This window comes from Capricornis sumatraensis, chromosome 16 (genome assembly GCF_032405125.1).
Source record: "Capricornis sumatraensis isolate serow.1 chromosome 16, serow.2, whole genome shotgun sequence".
NCBI lineage: Eukaryota > Metazoa > Chordata > Mammalia > Artiodactyla > Bovidae > Capricornis > Capricornis sumatraensis.
Window position 1 is genome coordinate 58,748,977 of NC_091084.1, and position 19,661 is coordinate 58,768,637.

General features: G+C 43.2%; 1 protein-coding gene across 2 annotated transcripts in view; it reads right to left on the bottom strand.

Annotated features, from left to right (window-relative positions):
* The window catches only part of LGR4 (leucine rich repeat containing G protein-coupled receptor 4), a 104,552-nt gene extending 85,510 nt beyond the window's left edge, over positions 1–19,042 (bottom strand). For both annotated transcript variants that reach the window (XM_068988297.1, XM_068988296.1), the window contains exon 1: positions 18,858–19,042. In XM_068988297.1, coding sequence (XP_068844398.1) covers positions 18,858–19,042 — 185 coding nt within the window. The remainder of the gene's footprint in view (positions 1–18,857) is intronic.
* Positions 19,043–19,661: the final 619 nt, after the last annotated feature.

A 19,661-nucleotide genomic window follows, 5' to 3' on the forward strand; every position in this document is an offset into this window, starting at 1 on the left:
GAAATCCAACATGATTCCCCACAATGCTTAGACTGGACCAAATGCTCAGTAATGAAGGACCTTCATAATAGGAGACGCATATGGGATTTATTCAAATAGATGGCTAAAACCATCTAAGTGATAAATCTAATGCATACTTTATATATTACACTTCCTATGCTGCAGGGCATAGAAGAGCGTTCACACACACACACAAACACACGCACAGAGCGAGGTGGAAAGTGGGGACACAAATTTAGGGAGAAACACGGAGGACAGGCACATCATATCCAAAAACTGCTCGACAGCAATTAAAACTGGCTAAGCTCTAAAGGGCAGAGATGGCAATGGCACCCCACTCCAATACTCTTGCCTGGAAAATCCCATGGGCGGAGGAGCCTGGTAGGCTGCAGTCCATGGGGTCGCAAACAGTTGGACACAACTGAGCGAGTTCACTTTCACTTTCATGCATTGGAGAAGGAAAGGGCAACCCACTCCAGTGTTCTTGCCGGGAGAATCCCAGGGACGGGGGAGCCTGGTGGGCTGCTGTCTATGGGGTCACGAAGAGTTGGAAACGACTGAAGCGACTTAGCAGCAGCAGCAAGCTCTAAAGGGGGCACAATACTGTGGACCTGACAGTTAAAAGGTCCAGATTCAGACTTCAGCTCTGCAACCTCAGGTTATTATGTCACCTCAGAGACAGTTTCCTTATCTTATTTCAGGAGGGAGGAGACCAAGATTTCTACTAAGGTTTCACAAGATTCTAAACTGATCTGGTACAGTTGTTATAATTGTTAAGATTGTTGGAAATAATCTTAAGACTCACCAGAAGTTGCAAAAATAGTACAGAGGTTCCTATGCATCCTTCACCCAGATTTCCCAATGGCAACATCTTACGTGACCAGAATACATTAGCTAAACCAGGAAATCTATTTGGGTACAACACTATAGTGGGCATCCCTGGTAGCTCAGCTGGTAAAGAATCCACCTGCAATGCAGGAGACCCTGGTTCGATTCCTGAGTTGGGAAGATACCCCGGAGTAAGGGATAGGCTACTCACTCCAGTATTCTTGGGCTTCCCTTGGCTCAGATGGAAAAGAATCCACCTGTAATGCAGGAGACCTCGGTTCCATCCCTCGGTTGGGAAGATCCCCTAGAGAAGGGCATGGCAACCCAGTATTCTTGCCTGAAGAATATCTTGATTTATAGCACAGAAAGTCCTACATCTCAGAACTCAAGAAGTCCCATTTGGGCATCCCTGATGGTTCAGATGGCAAAGAAACCGCCTGCAATTTGGGAGACCTGGGTTCAATCCCTGGGTTGGGAAGATACCCTGGAGAAGGGAATGGCTACCTACTCCATGTTCTGGCCTGGAGAATTCCATGGATATCAGAGGAGCCTGGCAAGCTACAGTCTACTGGGTCGCAAAGAGTTGGACACGACTGAGTGACTTTCACTTTTCACAATACTATTATCTTAAAGACAGCCCCTACTTAGATTCCACAACTTTTCATATGCACTCATTTTTTAAACCACAAGTATGAATTCATATAATCACCACTACAGTCATTATAAGGAATTGCTCTCTCACCAGATAAAAACAAAAATATGGGCATATTACTCTACTTGAAACAAAGCCCTGGATGGAATGAATACTTTCAATTCCTCCCGGTAAAATATTTTCAATTCCTTGCAGAAAATAGACACTTTCAATTCCACAAACTTGGAAAATGAATATTAAAACCTTCCATAATGTTATGGCTGTTCAATAAAAAATATTCTCAAGGAAAACTCTGCTCTCACCTCTAATCCTCACTTTAGGGCACTAAATGCAACTATGTGCTCAGTCATGTCTGACTCTTGTGACCCCATGGACTGTACCCCGCCAGGCTCCTCTGTCCATGGGATTTTCCAGGCAAGAATACTTGAGGGGTTGCCATTTCCTCCTCCAGGGGATCTTCCTAACCCAAGGATCAAACCTGTGTCTCCTGCATTGCAGGCAGATTCTTTACCACTTGAGCCACTGGGGAAGCGCAGATGCAACTATACCTATGCTAAAAACTAAATGAAATAAAATAAAGACCTCTCTTTGCCATCACTGCCCCCTCACTCCCTCCTACACCTCTTTAGTCTCACTGTTCTCCCACCTCTAACCCGAGCCACCACGGACCGATGCTCCATCACTCTAAAATGTTGTCATTTCTAGGCTATTTTAAATGGGATCATGAAGCAGATGTAACTTTGAGACTGGTTTTTTTGCCCAGCATAATACCCATGGGACCTATCCATGCTTATGCATGTATCAACAGTTGGCTATCTTACTGCTGTGCAGTAGTCCACTGTATTGATATACCAGTTTATTACGGCATGTGAAAATGCCCCCAATGCATATAATCTTTTTATGTTTTAACTAAATTATAATTATGGGGTGGGGAGGAACTTTTAAAATCTAGTTTTGCCATTGCTTAAGATGGGTTCATATTCCAACAGATACTGACTGACTCTCTTAATCAGTAATTACCTTAATCACTCTGGGATTCAAGGCTTCCCTGGCAACTCTTAAACAGTGAGTCCCCTTCATCCTGCTTTATTTTTCTTGATAGTACTTAATATTAGCTGGTCTTATATGTTTATTATGTTTATTTTTTTACTGTGTACCACTACCCCTACCGCAGCCCAAGCCAGCTAAGTCACATGAAGAGAGGGACACTGTCAGATATTGTCAGATATCTGATACTATCTGTTTCTCCATCTCCAAGAACAATTCTTAATACTTACAAAATCTGTGCTGAAGAAATTAATTTTTAAAGCAATGACTTATTAACCCAGTAAGTAATTATTACTTTAGAGCTTATTTCTTGAACCATTATACCAATATTAACAGCTCTCAGAAAATAGTTTGAACTGATAAAATTATTCACACAAAAGCTGTTTTACTCACCTCACCTACAATGTCAATCAAGTACTGGACCCTGAAAGACTGGACAATAAACAGGGGAGAAGCACAGAAAATCTTACCATCCAACAAGCATAAGCCATAGATAGCATATTCAAAAGCAGAGACATTACTTTGCCGACTAAGGTCCGTCTAGTCAAGGCTATGGTTTTTCCTGTGGTCATGTATGGATGTGAGAGTTGGAGTGTGAAGAAGGCTGAGCGCCGAAGAATTGATGCTTTTGAACTGTGGTGTTGGAGAAGACTCTCGAGAGTCCCTTGGACTGCAAGGAGATCCAACCAGTCCGTTCTGAAGGAGATCAACCCTGGGATTTCTTTGGAAGGAAGGATGCTAAAGCTGAAACTCCAGTCCTTTGGCCACCTCATGCGAAGAGTTGACTCATTGGAAAAGACTCTGATGCTGGGAGGGATTGGGGGCAGGAGGAGAAGGGGACGACAGAGGATGAGATGGCTGGATGGCATCACTGACTCGATGGACATGAATCTGAGTGAACTCCGGGAGTTGGTGATGGACAGAGAGGCCTGGCGTGCTGTGATTCATGGGGTCGCAAAGAGTCAGACACGACTGAGAGACTGAACTGAACTGAACACAAGTCAAAGTCTCATTAAATATTAAAGATTTATATAATCAAAGAAAAGACCATCTACTCTGATAACATGCTTCCTTCTCCTTTGTTTTGTCAACATACCCTGGAAGGCTACCAATGGTTCTGGGCAAATCATACAACTAAATGCAACTGGATTTCTTCCAGGTTAAATGGAGAACGTGAATCAGACCAACAGTTTTCTACCAGTTCTTAAAAGAAGTGAACTTTCAAGAAAGGAGGGAAGGTCAGAAAAATATTAGCAAAAATTTGGTTGTGATTCATGTAGTTGAAATGCTGAAAAAATGCTAAATAGACACAAGATCTTTAAACATGTAAATATATGTAAGTGAGTAAGTAAGTGAAGTCGCTCAGTCGTGTCCGCCTCTTCGCGACCCCATGGACTGTAGCCTACCAGGCTTCTCCGTCCATGGGATTCTCCAGGCAAGAATACTGGAGTGGGTTACCATTTCCTTCTCCAGGGGATCTTTCTGACCCAGGGATTGAACCTGGGTCTCCCACATTGGAGGCAGATGCCTTAACCTCTGAGCCACCAGGGAAGATGTAAATATATGTATGTGTATGTAAATATACATATACATGTGTGAAAGTGAAAGTGTCAGTGGCTTCGTCCTGTCTGACTCTTTGCCACCACAAGGACTGTAGCCTGCCAGGCTTCCTGTCCATGAGATTTCCCAGGCAAGAATACTGGAGTAAGTTCCCCTTTCCTTCTCCAGGGGATCTTTCCAACCTAGTGCTCAACCTGCATCTCCTGCACTGTAGGTGGATTCTTTACTATCTGAGCCATATAAATACATGTAAATACAGCCTCTTTGCTGAGTGGCTCCTAACACACACAAGATTTTTAGGACCATCGCACCAGAGACTTTTAAGATTTAGAAGGGTCTGAATCTACATTCTAAGGAGCTGAGAACACTTCAAGCCGAGAACAAACAGATTTAATCTCTCCAGAACTAACTCCTCATCTATAAAACAAATAGTTCATGATATCCACCATACAAAGATAAATGCCTGCCTCTAAGAAGAGGACTAAAGGACACTGTCCCATATAACCCACTCAACCAAATAATCCTGGTCTGAAAAAGCAAGATCCAACATCTCATCCACAAAACCTTATTTATTACCTGTGCACCCGCACCTCCCCCCGCCGCCCCTGGAGGTTTCTCCATCTATCAAATGGAAAATAAAACCATGTGCTTTAGAGGGCTGATAGGAGTATTAAACGGATAATACATGCAAAGATGTTTCACCAAATGCCTGGTATTCAATGACATTTGTTATTTTTAGCATCTATGTTCATAACAAAATGATGATAATGGTTTATTTGCATGGCAAGACAGACCATGAAGCAGCTCTTCATGACAAAGAATGCAACTTCAGCAAAATAAAATTGCAAAATGCTTCCAGAAGAAGACCACCTGCAGTGTTACCAGGTAAATGACCCTCCGAGCTGGGGGCTGGTACACTCAAAATCAAAACTGTGGTCACAGATTTGGTCGTGAACAGCCCTGCTGTTAAAGGAAAGAGCACACAGATTCAAACAGGAACCCATTCAGTCTGTAAAATATTAACAGCTTAATAAACATCAGCTCACAATCCAAAAACACGGTGTTCAAGTCAACTGAAGAGTACCAGCTAAATTAATACCAAGTTGACTACATGAAATGCCTTGAGGGGGGAAAAAAAGGCTCATGAGTGATTCACTTTTATGCTGACTTCCCTATAAAAACATCTTCAACAGGAGAGGCAGGAAATTCCAGTGAGTGAAAGGGGGCAGCTATATGGAAACCATCATACTGCACACTTTGCTTTCTAATTTACTTCAGGGTTTTGGTTTAAAGAAGCAAATTCAGAAATTTGTTTCTCCTTAAGAAACCAAAAAGGAAGTATGCTAACGGATCTGATCGTCATATACCATTCGAGGGAATTCCACACAAAAAAAGACCAAGCCAAAAGACACACAACTAATATTTATTTTCCTGACGTGGAAAAACACTATTAACATAGAAAACGATGTGAAAGCTTTTAAACAAAGATGTACAGAAAGCAAGGAGACCAAGTGAGGAAGACTTGTTTTTTAAATTCTGCTATGAATAAAACATAATTTTACCTGGTAAACTGATTTTTTTTTTTTTTTTTTTTTGGCCAAGCTAAATGTGTAGGATCTTAGTTTCCTGACCAGGAATCAAACCCTTGCCCACTGCAGCGGAAGTGTGGAATCTTAACCACTGGACTGCCAGGGCAGTCCTGAATTGATTTCTGAACATAAGTTGCTCCTAAATCAAGAGACAGTCCCCCACTGCATGTACACATGTGCCTGCGTACGCTTTTTGAGGATGCTTAATTTTCAATTCTGTTTTCTTCCCCCCGTAATAATCTGTAGCTTCTCACCATTTCTTTTAAATTATATCCTTTCCCTTTTCTGAAACTGTGAACTCTCCAAGTTAACTACAGGATGGACAAGTAAATACCAAACACCAACTACCACCCACTAACAGGGATGTCAGCACAAGTTACCCAACCCTTTCCAACTTCGTTTGCTCAGCCATAAAATGGGAACCATGCCACGTGTAACATGCCAAATACACAAGAAGGCCTAGCAATTCCTTACCAAATTTCCATTTTTTTGAATCAGACTTTCCAAATACAAATGCAGTAATAATGCAAAGTTTTTTCACTGTCAGCAAAATGCTCCACTTTGGTCTTATTTCCACACGAATCCCTGGGGTATCATAGTTAACTGCCGGGTATCAAAAAGAAGGCTAAGAATTCTACTCTGGTAAAAGCACAGACATTTAAACATAACCAATCTTTAGAGACTTCTGCAAATGCCACATACATACCATGTTAACAATATATTGAGGCTATAAGTAATGAGGGATATCAAACCTCTAAGGCATTAAAATCTAGACCTTTTTCTTATTAACATATACTTACCATATGCCCCAGGAGATCACTTTTAGGTACTTAGTCAAGTGAAATAAAAACCTCTACATGTTCATACAAAACCTCTCTATGAATATTCATAATGGCTTTATTCGCGTTGCTCTAAGAGCTGGACAAACAGCAGATGTCCCTCAACTGTGGAATTGATAAAAGAATTGTAATTCCATTACATCCATATAATGGAATACCAGAGAAGCTGTGGTGGCTCAGATGATAAAGAATCTGCCTACAGTGTAGGAGACACAGGTTCAATCCCTGGGTCAGGAACATCCCCTTGAGAAGAAAACGGCAACTCACTCCAGTATTCTTGCTTGAAGAATTCCATTGACAGAGGAGCCTAGTAGGCTATAGTCCATGGAGTTGCAAACAGTCAGACATGACTGAGTGACTAACACACTACTCTACTAAATATAATGAATACTCCTTGACAATAAAAAGGAATATTACATATAGAAATGCAACAAGATGGTAACAACATGGTAGAATCTCAAATGCATTATGATAAGTCAAAGAAGCCAGGCCCAAGAATATAATCTGTTACTTTCCATTTATATGACATTCTGGTAAATTCAAAATATGTGACCGAAGGCAAAAGAGAGATCATCAGTTGCCAGGGACCAAAAGTGGGGAGAGAGGTTGACTACCAAGGGCACAGGATGGGTGATAGGGATGTTCTGGATCTGAACAGTGTTGGTGGCTATATTCCTGTACACTAGAAAGGGTGAGCTCTTAAGAGTGAGAGGTTTAGGGGAGTTTTCCCTATGAATTCATAGTTATGAAGATCAGTTAAGCAGGCAAAGAAGGAAGACAGAACATTGGAGATTATAACAGTTATTTTAGAATAAACATACAGAGTCACTAACAGAAAGTGAGGGGAACCTCAAATAGACTCATTCATGAATAACTGGAAAACCCAAAGTTTTTAAAATATAAACTCCCAAGAACTTTTGTTGATATGTGGCGTCCATTTGATAGATAGAATGATAGAACATGCCTTGAGGACTGTCTGCCTTGATGTTTATCTTCTTGTCAATCTGCAGAAAGAGGTCCATTGATCATTCTCCTGTTAGCCAAGGCCCACCACATTGACCTTTAAGGTTTCTGTTGCATAGCACCAGAAATGTAACTTTCCAAATTTAAAGGAAATGTATTATAATTAAGAACTACAAAATGAGTTAATATAAGAAAACGTGAGAGGCAGCAATGTCTATTAGCATGTTGATTTACAGCAAATGTTCAGTAATGAGAGCAAGAACCATCAGAAATATCTTCCACATAGCTGAGTCCCTTTGCTGTCCACATGAAACTATCACAACATTGTTAATTGGCTATACTTTAATATAAAATAAAAAAAAGTTTTTAAAAAGGAAATACCTTCTAGATGAGATGTATACATTTAAATATTTGCCTCTATCAGGGATAAAACTCACTTCCTTTTCAAGCTGTCATCCACTCTTGACAAAACCAGCCAGAACATCTAGGAAACAATAGAACTAGAAATTCAAGCTCGGGTATCTTAAGGGCTGGAAAGGACCCTGACGAAATGTATGTCGTTATTTCCTCTGCAAAGTCATGAATCTTCTCATCTTTGGTGTCACAGGGTGTTGCTTTTTTCCACTCCCCCTTCTGCAATGCCACATTAGCCAGGGTAGTGCCAAGGGCAAATTCTTTTAATGCAGAAGAAGACCTGAAAAAGACAGCAGTTGATTTACCCCTCTTTTCCACATTCTTGGCCCTCTCCTGCTACACCTGCTGACAAGCCTCCACACTGTGGATTTAGATGCCACAAAGCAAAGCCGTTAATGCTCGCTGAACTGAAACCAAGTCCCCAGTAGAAGCTGGTGCTATGCAACAGAAACCTTAAAGGTCAATGTGGTGGGCCTTGGCTAGCAGGAGAATGATCAATGGACCTCTTTCTGCAGGTTGACAAGAAGATAAACATCAAGGCAGACAGTCCTCAAGGCATGTTCTATCATTCTATCCATCAAATGGACGCCACATATCAAACCTGGGAGAACAGCCTTGAAACATTCTGAATACACACACAAATTCCCTTTGGTGAAATAACTGATCTAGTAGAAAACCCCACTATGGAAGCTAGTCATATAAACTTAATTCAAACTAATATTAGACACTGATTTATCCAAAACACGAGATTGCCTTTCCACAGAATGTAATGGGGCTTTGGAAAACACAGTCTGATTGCTAACAGCAGAGCCTGTGGTTAGCACACAAACTTGCCAACTTACCATGAAGGATGAAGCCTTCTGCTGCATGCCCTCACAGCCCCAGACTGTTTGCAAAGGGCAGGGATGAAATATTCCATATGTTTTCTTTGTCAGTGACATGGCTATTGAAAGCAAGGCCATGGTAGTCTCCCTGCTGAGGGACTGGGTCAAGCTATTCATGTGTAACCAGGCAGATGTCAAGATGGTAATGGGAAAAACATCTCAAACATTTTTTTTTTTTTTTTTAGAGAGAAAGAGACTGGGGTAGAAAATGCACAACTGTATTTGAAACACTCAGCCAATCTAAATAGGTTGTTAGCACTTTTGCATGTGTTAGCTGCTGCTCTGGCTTTACAATTCACTTTCAAATCAGAGCTAAACTGAAACCCAGAAAAGTTTTTAAGGTTTCTGAGAAAGATTTAAGTGTGCTTACCAAGAATGTCATATAACTTTTGAGCAATGTGTGAAAGGGATTTTAGTTCTAAAATTACTCCAAGGATAATAAGCTTTTCCTTATCCATGGAACACAAGCATTGGTCTCAAACATTAAAAAAAAAAAAAAAAAAAACACAGGTATCCAATAACAAGTAAAATATCAAAGTACTTAATACAGAAAGTAATCTTATAATCTGCATATTGTTACAAAGTGATATGAAGAGACAAGAATCCAAGTAAACTGTCAAACCTGAACAAATCTTATTGGTCCCCAATATGGAAAGTGATGAGAAACTGCTGGGCACTCACTGGCATGAGGTTGCTTAAAAAGTTAAGCATTACTGCATGAAAATCCTTAGTGTTCAAAAGTCTGGAAGTAGAAAATGAGTGTCTAGAGATTACATCTTCTCCCCTGGTGGTCAAATGGTTAAGAATCCACCTACCAGCACAGGGGACACGGGTTGTATCCCTGGTCTGGGAAGATTCCACACGCTGTGGAGCAACTAAGCCCACAGTGCACCACAACTACTGACTCCGTGCTCTGCAACACAAGAAGCCACTGCAATGAGAAACCCACGCGCCACAACGAAGAGCAGCCCCCACTAGAGAAAACCCTCCTGCAGCAACTGAAGACTCTGCACAGCCAAAAAATAACTAATTAAATTAAAAAAATAAAGATTACACTGACACTGTCTCAAGTTACCTGCCCATTTGCTAGGAGGAGAAACAAAGTGTCCCCCTATTAGGAGAGCATCCTCTGACTTGATCAGCCATCTCAGGGAAGCAATGGCCAGCCAGAGACTAAGGCAAGAAAGCATGATTTTCCCTGAGCTCTCTCCTCTAGAGAAACTGTAACCCCCCAACCATGGATCTTGATAAAAACATACGCGCTGTCCTTTCTCCACCAGGATCTTCACAGTTTTCTGAATGAAAAGTCTGCCAGCCAAGAAGACATTTTCCCATTAATATGAGGCTCACTGTGAAGTTTCCAGCAGGCTATGAAACGGATACACATTCAAAGAACCAGAGAAACAGAGTTTAGAATTCTAAATCTAAATGACTTAAAGGGATAGCACACATAGACAATTGCTTAGTCACTCCCCAAAGAAATGACAACATCATGTAATGGGTCCTTCAGTTCAGTTCAGTTGCTCAGTCGTGTCTGACTCTTTGGAACCCCGTGGACTGCAGCACACCAGGCCTCCCTGTCTATCACCAACTCCCGGAGTTCACTCAAAATCATGTCCATCGAGTTGGTGATGTCATCCAACCATCTCATCCTCTGTCATCCCCTTCTCCTCCTGCCTTCAATCTTTCCCACCATCAGGGTCTTTTCAAATGAGTTAGTTCTTCACATCAGGTGGCCAAAATATTGGAGTTTCAGCTTCAGCATCACTACTTCCAATGAATATTCAGGACTTATTTCCTTTAGGATGGACTGGTTTGATCTCCTTGCAGTCCAAGGGACTCTCTTGTGGTCACTCAAACAGGTCATGCTGAAATTTCTTACGTATGACCCTTGAAGTCAAGTGAACTCCTTTTGCAGATGGAAAAGCCGATGCCCCAAGGGATTAAGTAATATCCCCAGGACTTCCCTGGTGGATATCAGGGAAGCTTCCAGCAGTACAGAATCTGCCTGCCAATGCAGGGGACATTGATCCCTAGTCCAGGAAGATCCCACATGCTGCAGAGCAGCTAAGCCTGTATGCTACAACTACTGAGCATGCATGCCTAGAGCCTGTGCTCCTGCAACAAGAGAAGCCAGGAGCTGCCCCCACTTGCTGCAAATGGAGACAGCCCACACAGCAACTAAGATTCAGTGCAGCCAAAAATAAAAAAATTAATTTTTTTTAATTCTTAAAAAAAAAAAAAAGCGATCTCCCCAAGTGTGCAGATTGAGGATCTCAGAGGTCTTGATTCCTGGAAACCACACTCTCAAAAATAAAACCATTTCTGAAGTCTTGTTCATAAAAACAGGTGCATAAAAAGAACACTGAAGCATAGACAGTGACATAAAAAGCTGGATTGTGAGACCACGGATTCAAAATGATCTTAGGGAGGGCAGAAGACCAACCTGCAAAGTTTTTCTTTGTTACAAAGATAAGAAAACATTAAGATTTTAAAGCACACCCCACTAAGCAAACGAGATGAACTAGCAGTGACACCGAACAGATGAGAAGTGGGATTATAATAAACTGCTAAGTACCCGTTAGTAAATCCACATGTAATGTTTTTATAATAAGTGAAAGCGCTAGTCACTCAGTCATGATCGACTCTTGGAGACTCCATGGGCTGTAGCTCACCAGGCTCCTCTGTCCATGGGATTCTCCGGGCAAGAATACTGGAGTGGGTTGCCATTTCCTTCTCCGGGGGATCTTCCCAACCCAGAGTTCAAACCTTGGTCTCCTGCCTTGCAGGCAGATTCTTTACCATCTGAGCCACCAGGGAAATCAAGCTTTAAAACATAATACTAAATGTTAAAATGCATTGAATATTCCTTTCTTAACTCTGATCAAATTGTAGAATTCTGTACATGCTTGATATGAGATAAGGAGAGACCAAAGAGGAGGTCTCCTCTCTCCCAAGAAAAATCTAATCTGCCAAGCCCTTCTCACAGTATCCATATCATTTATATACTTTCTCTGAGGGCCTTTTAGCATGAAGCTTACCTGGTAGGTAAATAGGTAAAGCCAGAAGTTAATCACCATCAGAGCCCCATCCCCACTGTTTCAGAGAGAAGACTGCCAACTTGGAAGCACACCTCCTACCTTGCACTTCCAAACAAGAAGTGTGAATAAGAGTGAAACTTCTAATGGCCAACTGTCTATCTCACTAGGAAAACAGCTCCAGTCAAGCTCTTCAGGGCAGTCAGATGTCTCCACTTGTACTGGGTGACTCTGTGGCTTATACTGAGAGCTCCGTGTGGGTGCTCAGACCCTGGAGGGAAAGGATAGATGGGGTCCCCAGCAATCCTGGGCCCATTCCTCAGTCATGCTTCCCCCAGCACCAAGGGAAACGCGCCATCTCCTTGCCAAAGTTAAGTTGCCCCACCTGGGAAGGAAAATTTCCCCACAGAAAACTTTAAAGATATACAGGAACAGGGAGAATCCAACTTATGATTTTTCTGGATCCCAGGCTCTGAAATCTGATTCAAAGAATAAAAATATTCTGCTGTCAGTGAGCATTTCTATTGTTTTAAGGGTCAATTTTATATTTAAAACTTTGTTTAAAAAAAGCTATATTCTCCTAGGGTAAAAATAAAGGGGGGGGGTTAGCTAACTCAAGGAGATTACTTAACTTTTTACTTATCCTGATTCAGAATACTTAAATACAAATGAAATATAAAGGATAAAGTATCATTAAATATTCCATAATAGATTAAATATGCTTTCCCACTACATGTTTTCTCACTAGCACAGACAGCAGACCAGACTGGGATCTAAACGTATACCGTCTTGGTCTAGCTGGCTCCCAAAATATCTATGGTTTACATTTCCTTACAAGGATATTCTTATATTCTTAATGGGCCAACATGCTGCCAAGAGGGGTGATTCAATGTTTTTCTCACAAGATCTTTCAGTACAGTAAAGCTAAGAGTGCTATCAAAATATATATTTTTAATGTTCGTTTTTGAAACTTATACTCTTAGATGGGCATTCCTGAGCCCCAATCATTTGCATTTAAAATAAGAGATGCCGAAAGACAAACCTTACTGCAGGGATGGAGGGACTAGGCTAGCATGCTCTTTTAACTAGTAAAATATGTAACGGTATCAAACCATACTTTAGAGACTAAAAACAACCACCCAGAGTTTTAACTGCCTGTACAGGACACACAATATTTCTATACATTTGCTAAAAACAGTCCCAGCCATATACAAAGTTTAATAACAAATATTTGTCTATGGGTGGGTGATTTCAGAGTACACTACAAAATAACCACATCTTGCCTTTTAAAGAGGGTATTTGAGTAGTAACTGGCTCAAGTCTTTAGAAAGTTGACATGTTACTAAATGTATATGAACTAGAAAATCATTTCTAAACTCAGTTTTGAATTCATTCAGTTTCAGACAATAGAACGGATACCTGGCCTGCTGTCTGCCCATCAAGTGTTGAAACACAAAAGAAATATCTGGGAAGGCAAACAAATTAGTTATTGTGTAAGAGTACTGACTTGTTAAATGCCTTAACTGTTTTTTCTTCACTGACAGACTTTAAAGCTAAAGTATTTTATTATCCTCAATGAATCTTTCGAAAAACTACACTTCACGGAACAAAACTGGGGGGAACAGGGGCAAAAATTAGCCATACCCTTGTCTATATAGGAAAATAAGCTTTTGCCATTGCCGAAACCTTGAAGGCTGCAGGAGGCAATTAAACAGCAAGCTAGATAATACATTTCTAAAGTCAAAACCTTGATCTCTAGTTTAAAAAAAATGAAAAGAAAAGCTGTCTCATCAAGTTACATTAGTTACCTTTTGCAGAGTTCAGGGCACATTGGGGAGGGTTTAACTTTTAACCCAGGTATACTGATAAATACTGAGCTTTTATGGAAATATATCTTTTTTTTTTTAAGAGAAAAAGTGAGAAACAGTCTTAGAAAAATGTCAGAGAGTCCCTAAAAGAGCCTTACAACTTGCTAGACAATCTACACAGACTCAGAGAGACTGAAAGCAGTGAGAGCCATCAGTCACCAATATCCATTATTTCTTGATAAGAAAAATGGGAATAAAAGGGTAAATAAGCACAATCAAGGAGGCCAAAGACCAAAACACAAACTCGCAGGCTCTCTGTCAGTGCCTCCTTACTGTAAAGATGGCTAAAATAAGAATTTGAGAGGTAACCTGACAGAGGCCAAGAAAACGCCCAAACTTGCCTGGATCCACCTCCTAGCACAGAACTTTGATCTTCCCTAAGAGATTAAGTTGTCAAATGTTACCTTACGACTCTAATGGTAAGAGCCAAGTGCCTGGACATTAAATGCTTGCGATACCATAACTGTCATTAGCATTGAGCTGGACTGAGAATCATAAAATATTAGTGGTTACCACAAGCCTTCAGGAGCCCCAGAAGGAGAGTCGGTGGTTTAAATCCTGGGTACAACTCAGACCACACCCAGCACATTGTTGCCTTGTGAGGCAGTGCGTTTCCCAGTCAATGGATACGTTCCAGTAGAGTTGGACAATTGGAGAAGTGTTCTGGGTGGCGGAGAGATTTCAGGACTGAGACACCTACACTACTCTTAACACAAGAGAGAGAATCAGACAAACGTATTGGGAAAAAATCAAATCAAATAGAAAGAAAACTCTTGGCAGTAAGAGTTGTTTACTTCCTTATTCTCAGGTGAAGAAACCAAGGCCCTGAAGGGTTAAGTATGTCACCACTCAAGGTCACTTGTGTGATTTATTGGCAGATCTGGAAACCAGCTCTCCGTATTCCCAGCAGAATGCTCTTTCCTCTTGAATTGAAAGAAAATCCAGCAGTTCACTAGTTTGTGAAATGAAGGACCTGTACTTAAAGATGTTCATATATTGCCCTTGTTTAGAGCAAAGTTCCCTGGTATATAACACAAATACTTTGCTAGAGAGACAGACCACAGAAAATAAGCTAACAATGAAATTTACAGACAGTAATTCAGACACCAAGATATCAAGACTTGACCATCAAAAAAGGCATAAACATTTAGCCACTGATTACTGACCTGCCTGGGAATACAACTAACATTAGAGGAAACGTAAGAAAATATTTTCAAATAATACTATTAAAAGACAGGTGCTTGGGATCATGAAAAAAGTACACCTTAGGGAAGAATTTGAGATGATGCTTCCCAAAGAAGAAGAAACAACAGATTATTTTTTAAAACCCTTCAAAGCCCCTCAGGTAACCATCAATTTTATATAGAAAACTTGCTAACCTGCCTCTGTACAGGGTACGCACACTGTGAAGGCTGGAGAGATTATGACTAATTACATGGAAGTGAGGACGTTGAGTAACTTTTTGTACAGTATCCAAATTACTGAAACAGAGTGATTTTATTTTCCAAGTGTGAAGCCATACCAACAGGAAACAAGCGGGGCTATTCTACCCCAGCAAAGCGCCTTAGCTAGTCAGGCATTCTGTAACAAGTCTCCATGGCAAATTTCCTAACACACACTTCTAAACACAAAGAACTCTTCCTCAGAGTGAGTGGCAATAAATAGGCTTGTGCAACTTCAACTAGAAGGATATTCAGATCCTTCTGGGATCTTTTCACGAAAGCAGCAGAATGCTATAGTCACCTTGCCATCCCAAAACTGTGAAAGGATTATAAAATCATAGAACATCTATCTGGAAGCTACAAGCGGCCTAAACAGGATATAGTGAATCCAATGACTTCATTTTTCAAATGAAAAACTGTCATTCGCCTCCCGAGAAAAAAGAATGACTTGCCCAAGGCCACCCAATTACTGAGTAGTATGGTAAGAACTACTACGGTCAAGGGCTCAAACCTAGTACCCTCTCCACAAAGCCACAGAAACAGCCTTTATAATCCTAAAACTATGCACCAGATATAACCTAGGATGTGGAAATTTGTGTCCCTACAGGTCTCAAATTTTGTGGTTTGGCCACACAAACCAGAGAACATACATTCACAATCCCGTCCCCACCTCCACGGTGACTTCATCTCTTTATCTCCCCATCAAGAATCTTGGAACACAGGTGATTAAGACGGACCTTATTAGATCTAATAGAGGAATAACCTTGAATCTTTTTGATTAAAAATACACACTGGAACTTTAATACTAGTCAGAGCACTTCCTTTCAAAGGTCTCAGGGTGAAGTGTGACGAGCCATTGCACTGTGACACAGGATGGGGAACTGCTGCTGCGAAATATAAATAATCACTACAGGTGCAGCTGATGCTGTGAACACAAGAATCTCATCAACAATACTGAGGATTAGATCTGATTTTGCCCCTAGACTTGGATAAAGCAGCTTTCGGCAGGAAATAGACACTGTTAGAGTGAACAAGTTTAAACGAGCCTAAAGGAGAAGAAGCAGGTAGCCTCCTCACTCTGGGGCCTTCTCAGATCTGGACAAAAGGCTAAATGCTGAGAATGCAGAGTTTGGCAATCCCATGTGGGAATGAGGGCTGAATTCCAATCCCCAATTCTGCCCCTTGGTGTGCCCTGAAGTCCTTATTTATTCACTGCAACATTTTTAAAGTGCTTCCTGGGTACCGGGCTCTGTGCCCTCCACGTTGAATAAAATAAAATCCCTGCTCTGTTGACCAAGAGTTTCCAATGTGGGATGTGTACACCCCTGAGTGAGGTGAAGGCAAGATACCACTGAGGAATGACAAAAAAAATACAAGAATTGATTTAAAATTATCATTTTGATAATTTCTCATCATTTTGATTTCTATTTTTGTGATTACCATTTTACGGATAACTAAATAGGCCTCGGTGCCCATGCTCCAGAAATTAGAAAATCGGTCAATCAAAGTTTGGGGACTCTTGATCTAGTCCCTTGGTGTGTAGCTTAGGCTCACCAAAGGTGTGATGGGACAGCAAATCAGAAGTACTTGCAAAAAGTACTTGGGTGATTCCAAGATGTCTTGTAAGATCAACTGTGTGTGGGCACCCAGCCCTCCCCAATGCGGCTTTTGAAGTCACTGATTTTCCAAAATGCAAATATATTGCCCTTGCGACTCCCTTTACATGCACTGGTCATATAACATACTTTTAAGGGTGAAATGGAGAGTATTCAGGTGAAATAAGGAGTTGTCAGGTGTATAATACTCTACAGGTCATGAAGAAGAAAATGTAACACAAGTGCCCTCTAACCACAGCTCAGAAAGTGCTACGATGATGCTAGTTTAGGCAATCTGATCTGGACTGGTGCCAATTATCTTCATGTTTCCCAAGCCATCCACAGTCACTTGTGTAAGGCTCAAAGTCAAAAACAGAACATTGTTGAATTCTAAAGAAAGATGTCTGATGCTCTATAGCAAGGAGTGCACTCTCATAAAAATGTGATATTTCTTTGTGCTTTTTAGGTAATAATGTAAAACAGCCCTTTTCCTTACAGAGCAGGCAAGACTAGTCACTAAAACTCAAGGAATCTGCTCAACAAGGTCTTTTCAACTGCTTTTCTCTCTGGGGCTTGAAAGAAGTGTCAGGGAAAGGCACCTCTTCTGCAATGAATTCCCTAAAAGTTTAAAGAGGTCTTGGGGGAAAAAAATAGTCCCATCCCCTCTACCTAGTGTTCTTCCCTTCTGGTTCCCCACTCCCGCCCCAACTTTTCCACATATTGTAGGCAAAATGCTCCTCACAGCAAAGTTTATATTTTTCACTGAAAAGTTAAATTTCACCTTATTGAAGGAAAATGACTTCAAATATGTAACTTCAACCTGAAAGGAGGGGGATAAAAAAAGAGAAGGGGGGGTGGGTGGTGGCCAAAGAATGACACTGGTTCCAAGGCAACTGGCCACGATACTCAAAAAAAAACCACCCATTGGCAGACAGCAAGCAGAACAGTTCCCACCATCCACCTGGAGGCAGCACACTCTGGCCTGAATAGAGAGGATTCTCCATGGGGGTCTGCTCTTTCTTTCCAACTGTCTAGGTCTAAGAGGTCCCCCTCAGGAGGTATAAGGTAAAAGGAAATTCCCTTTACCCAAGGCCCTTCAGAACCCCTTTCTCTCTCAAACAGTTCTTTCACTGCCCTTGGTTTAATCTGGCCACACAGCACAACAAGGAAGAACAGGAGCCTAACCCCAAGTCCGGCACTCAATTATCCTATTCTTTCTCTACGGGGGCCATCTGCCAATGCCACCTCCAGCACCTATTTCAGATTCTTCTTTTCTGAAGCGAATGTCTAAAAGCTGAGACTGTCCCCATTTGCGGAGAGGGTCTGTGGAAGTCAGAACAATTTGAGCGACTTCCCCAACCTCGGGGAGCTCCAAAGAAAAGTTCTCCTGGTTAAGCAACAACAGAAAACGGCTACCTTTCGAGAGCTTATGCTCTGGCACTTTCATTTTCCTCCAATATCCTGTACTTCAGGTCAGCATTCCTTCTTTAAAAGGCCTTGTTGGGTAAGAAGACTAATATATCCAGAGAAACCTGCAATTTCCCCTCCTTCTCCCTTGTTTTGGCCTGGCTTCCCCGCGCGCTCCAGAACCCCAGGCGCTGGCTGATGAGTCCGGAGTGCAAGCGGACCCAGGTGCCAGGTTGCTCTCCCCGGACAGGGCCAAACAGGAAGGCCACTGGCCCTGACTACCGCACAGGTGTTCTTCTCCCCACATGCTTCCCCACGAAAACCGCCTCGGTCTCAGACTGGGGCCAAGTTCGAGGCGCCCTCACCCCTAACGCCTGCAAAGCTCTTGCCAGCTGAGCAGGAGGCCCGGGTGAGAAGACAAAGTCGCGTGAAAAGGTTGCCAAGGGCAAGCGTTTCCAGATTCCTCTTTCCTCCTCGGCCCCAGATGCACTTGAGAGTTAGGAGGTGTGGGGGAGCTGGTGATCGTGCCCTTAAAGCCTGGGAAAGAGAGCTACACGGGTCTCAGACCCGGGTTGGCAAAGCTTGGGAAGCCCGTGGCACTGGAGTGAGTGCCAAGGAGGTGCCGGCGGCCCACCCCCTCCACCCTCCTCGGCACATTGCGTGGGGGGGTGGGGGTGGGATGAGATCTGCCACTGGCTCCGCCCCCCGGCGCCCCCGCAGCCCGCACTCACAGCAATTGGGTGAAAGCGCTGAGCCCCTCGGGCACGGCCGTCAGCCCCTTCCCGGAGCAGTCCACCCGACGGTCTCCGTCGCAGCTACAGGGCGCCGCGCAGAGAGGCGGCGCCGCGCCGCTGGGCTCGGCCGAGCAGCGCAGCCCCAGGGCGAGGAAGCAGAGCAACCCCAGCGGGCCCGGCATTGCTGCGGCCGCCACCCGCGCCGGCCTCTCCCGCGGCGCCGCTCGCTCGGCGCGCCTCCGCCGCCCTCCGACGCCCCCCGCCGCCCCGGGCGGCAGGCCTGCGGGTTGGGCCGGGGGCTCTCCTCTCTCGGCAGTCACGCGGGCTCGGCTCCTTCAACAGTCCGCGGCAGCAGCGAAGGAACGCGGCGCTCCGGAGTTTCGCCCTTCCCGCTGCTCCATGGAAGCGCAGAGGCAGCCCCAGGTCCTCCCGCGGCTCAGGCCAGCCGGCCCGGCCGGGCGCAGCTGCGGGGGCCGCGCTCTGCCATCGCACCCGCCTCTCGGTCCCCGGCCTCCCGCCGCAGCCGTTCTTCAAGGTTGCGGAGCGCAGACTTCAGCCATGCCGGCCCCTCGCCCCAGCCCCCGCCCGGCTCTCGCACAAACACCCGGGCTCTTTCTCGCTCTTCTCGCAGCCGCGGCTCGATCTCCTCCCGTCCTTTTTCCCTTCTAGGGTTGCACGCTCGGGTTCCCAAGCCCCCAGCCGCTGGGTTATGCAAATCACCTAGGTACATGCAAAACTAACCCCTCTCTCGGAGCACCATTGGCCGGGGGAGGTCTCTAGCTTATTACTATGCGAGGAGGG